Here is a 3,058-nt window from a genome sequence, read left to right on the forward strand (position 1 = left end):
GTGTTTTTGTGGGGGTTTTGCTTTGTTTTAAATTTTTATTGAAGTATTTAGTCGCTTTACAATGTTGTGTTAGTTTATACTAAACAGAAAGTTAATCAGCCGTACATCTATATATATATATATATAGACCTACTGTATATGTACATGTGTGTATGTATGTATGTATGTATGTCCTCTTTGGGAGGATTTCCTTCCCATTTAGGTCCCCACAGAGCATTGAGTAGAGTTCCCTGTGCTACACAGTAGGTTCTTACCATCTGTTTGATACTTAGTATCAATAGTGTATATTTGTCAATCCCAGTCTCCCAGTTTATCCCACCCCCTTTCCCACTTGGTGACCATACATTTGCTCTGTACATCTGTGTCTCACGTTCTGCTTTGCAAATAAGATCGTCTATATCAATTTTTTTCAGATTCTACATATATGTGTTTGTATATGATATGTTTTTCTTTTTGTGACTTACTTCACTCTGAATGAGAGCCTCTAGGTCCATCCATGTCTCTACAAATGACCCAATTTTGCTCCTTTGTATCGCTGAGTAATATTCCATTGTGTGTGTGGAGCTCCAGCTCTGGGCCTGCTGTTTCTAGCCCCATCCCCGCCAGTTCTCACTCTTCCTGGGGAAGTAGTGCTGTGACAGGGACTTGATTGAGTGTCTCACTCACCTTGGGGTGCCCTTGTGGCTTCTCCTGTCCCTCTAAATATCCCCTTTCGGTCCCTATAGCCTGACGCCTAAATAAACAGAGACCCCTTAGTTTGGGGAGGAGCTCCTAGGAGAAGATCATACCTTACTCTTCTCTCTCTGGACCAGGGACATAAAGACAGTGAGGCGAACACAGAGAGGGCCCGGAGAGGCTGCTGCACTCGTGGCCTTTGGCTCTTGCCCTTCTCCTTTTCCCCGTTTCTCATTCACACCCTCTCTAGACAAGTCTCTAAAGGTTATTCCTGGAAAGTTCAGACTCGGGACTGTCAGCCACCACAGGTGACAGTTCCCATCCATACTGCCTTTCAGGGAAGACATTTATCACGAGCTATGAGGAGTCTTGCCAAGGTCCCCTCCTATCCCACAGTCACTGCTGGGTCTGCACTCCTATGGGGTTGGGGGAAGGGGCCCCCACCACTTCCGACTCCCATTCTGCCTGTTTAGTAACTGCTGTCAAAAGGTCTCCCTGTGTGGTTACCTTAGTAACAGATGCAGGTGCCTCTCTCACTGACCTGGCGCAGGTCACGTGCACAACCTTAAACTAGTTGTTGGGTTTGGAGGAGATATGGTATTTTTATTGAACAGTGCCAGTCCAGCTGTGGCTTTAGCCCCGCCCAAAGCTCATGGCCAAGGGTGGCAGGAAGATGGTGTCTCACCACGGGGTTAAGTCCTGTAACTGGAAGAGGGCAGAACAGCCAGGGCTATGGGAAGTTCCTGGAAGCAGGTGTGACAAGATTATATAAACCAGGCACAGCTTTGGCACAGGGAGGAAGTTACACAAGGAATATGCATGCTTATGGTAAGGAGATGTCTTTGACAAACCAGGTCCAAGTTTTTCCTTACATGAGCTGAAATCCACTTTTTTCCTTTCCACTGAGCTGCTAAACTGATGTCCCCTTAGAGTGTCATACGCTAGTGAAGGGATTCAGTTCACTTGCCCATTCCACATGTGAAGAGCCCCTGGGGCATGAGCCCCAGGCCATGTTCATGGAGATACCCCGGAAACTTCATCATCCAGCTTCACTTTTAGTAATTAATAGATGCACGTATGTAGTGGCTCGTTGTCAAGCAGTATTCGTGCTGTGAAGAAAATACAGCAGGTGAGGATGGACAACAGTCACGGGTAGCTGTGAGGGGGGGACAGGGCCACGAAGCAGAGCGAAAGACAATTATCAAGGTCACGGTTAGGAGCCAGACGTGCTGGGCATAGATCTCATCTGTGATTGCTAGCTCTTGTACACTGAGCAAGTTATTTAATCACCTATGCCTCTGTGTTCTCATCTGAAAAGTGGACATAGTATTAGAGATCTTCCTCCTGCAGTTGAGAGGTTAAGTGAGTTCACATATATGCAAAGCATTTAAAGCGGTGATTCTCACACCTGAGTATCATTATTGCTGTTTATCTGGAGGAATGTGCCCTGGTCAGAAGGATTCGTGGACAGGCCACTTTGATCTGGTTTCTCTGCCCTCAGGGCACATGAGTTAAGGCGGACCTGACTGGTAAAACACGGCGACTGTCGTAAGACACGAATACTGTTTACGTGGGAGCCTGATAGTCTACCTGTAGACATTTTATTCTGCAGCATCTAGAACCCTGAGTCAATCCAGGGTGCTGTACATTTCATGTTGTGTCACAGCACTCTGAGCAGCTCGTCACCCTATTCGTGTCCCTTCTTTTCCCAGGAATTGACCAAGGTCAAATGACCTATGACGGCCAACACTGGCACGCCACTGAGACTTGTTTCTGCTGCGCTCACTGCAAGAAGTCGCTCCTGGGGCGGCCCTTCCTCCCCAAACAAGGCCAGATCTTCTGCTCTCGGGCCTGCAGCGCCGGCGAGGACCCCAATGGCTCAGACTCCTCCGATTCCGCCTTCCAAAACGCCCGGGCCAAGGAGTCCCGGCGCAGCGCTAAGATCGGCAAGAACAAGGGCAAGACGGAGGAGCCGCTGCTCAACCAGCACAGCCAGCTGCAGGTGAGCTCCAACCGGCTGTCGGCCGACGTGGACCCTCTGTCACTGCAGATGGACCTGCTCAGCCTGTCCAGCCAGACGCCCAGCCTCAACCGGGACCCCATCTGGAGGAGCCGGGACGAGCCATACCACTACGGGAACAAGCTGGAGCAGAGCCAGCCGCAGAGCCCCTTGCAGCTCCTCAGCCAGTGCAACATCAGAACTTCCTACAGCCCGGGCGGGCAGGGCGCTGGAGCCCAGACCGACGTGTGGGCCAAGCACTTCGGCAACCCGAAGAGGAGCTCGTTGCTGGCCATGAAGGGCCACGGTGGCAGCTTCATCAAGGAGTGCCGGGAGGACTACTACCCGGGCAGGCTACGGTCCCAGGAGAGCTACAGTGACATG

The 3,058-nt window shown here is 50.4% G+C and overlaps 1 protein-coding gene across 1 annotated transcript in view; it reads left to right on the forward strand.

The window, feature by feature from the left end:
• Positions 1–3,058, forward strand: part of PRICKLE2 (prickle homolog 2 (Drosophila)) — a 150,164-nt gene that overhangs the window by 102,260 nt on the left and 44,846 nt on the right. The window contains exon 7 of the mRNA XM_010851924.1: positions 2,388–3,053. Coding sequence (XP_010850226.1) covers positions 2,388–3,053 — 666 coding nt within the window. The remainder of the gene's footprint in view (positions 1–2,387; positions 3,054–3,058) is intronic.

The sequence above is a fragment of the Bison bison genome, unplaced genomic scaffold (assembly GCF_000754665.1).
Source record: "Bison bison bison isolate TAMUID 2011002044 unplaced genomic scaffold, Bison_UMD1.0 scf7180017864304, whole genome shotgun sequence".
NCBI classification, from domain to species: Eukaryota; Metazoa; Chordata; class Mammalia; order Artiodactyla; family Bovidae; genus Bison; species Bison bison.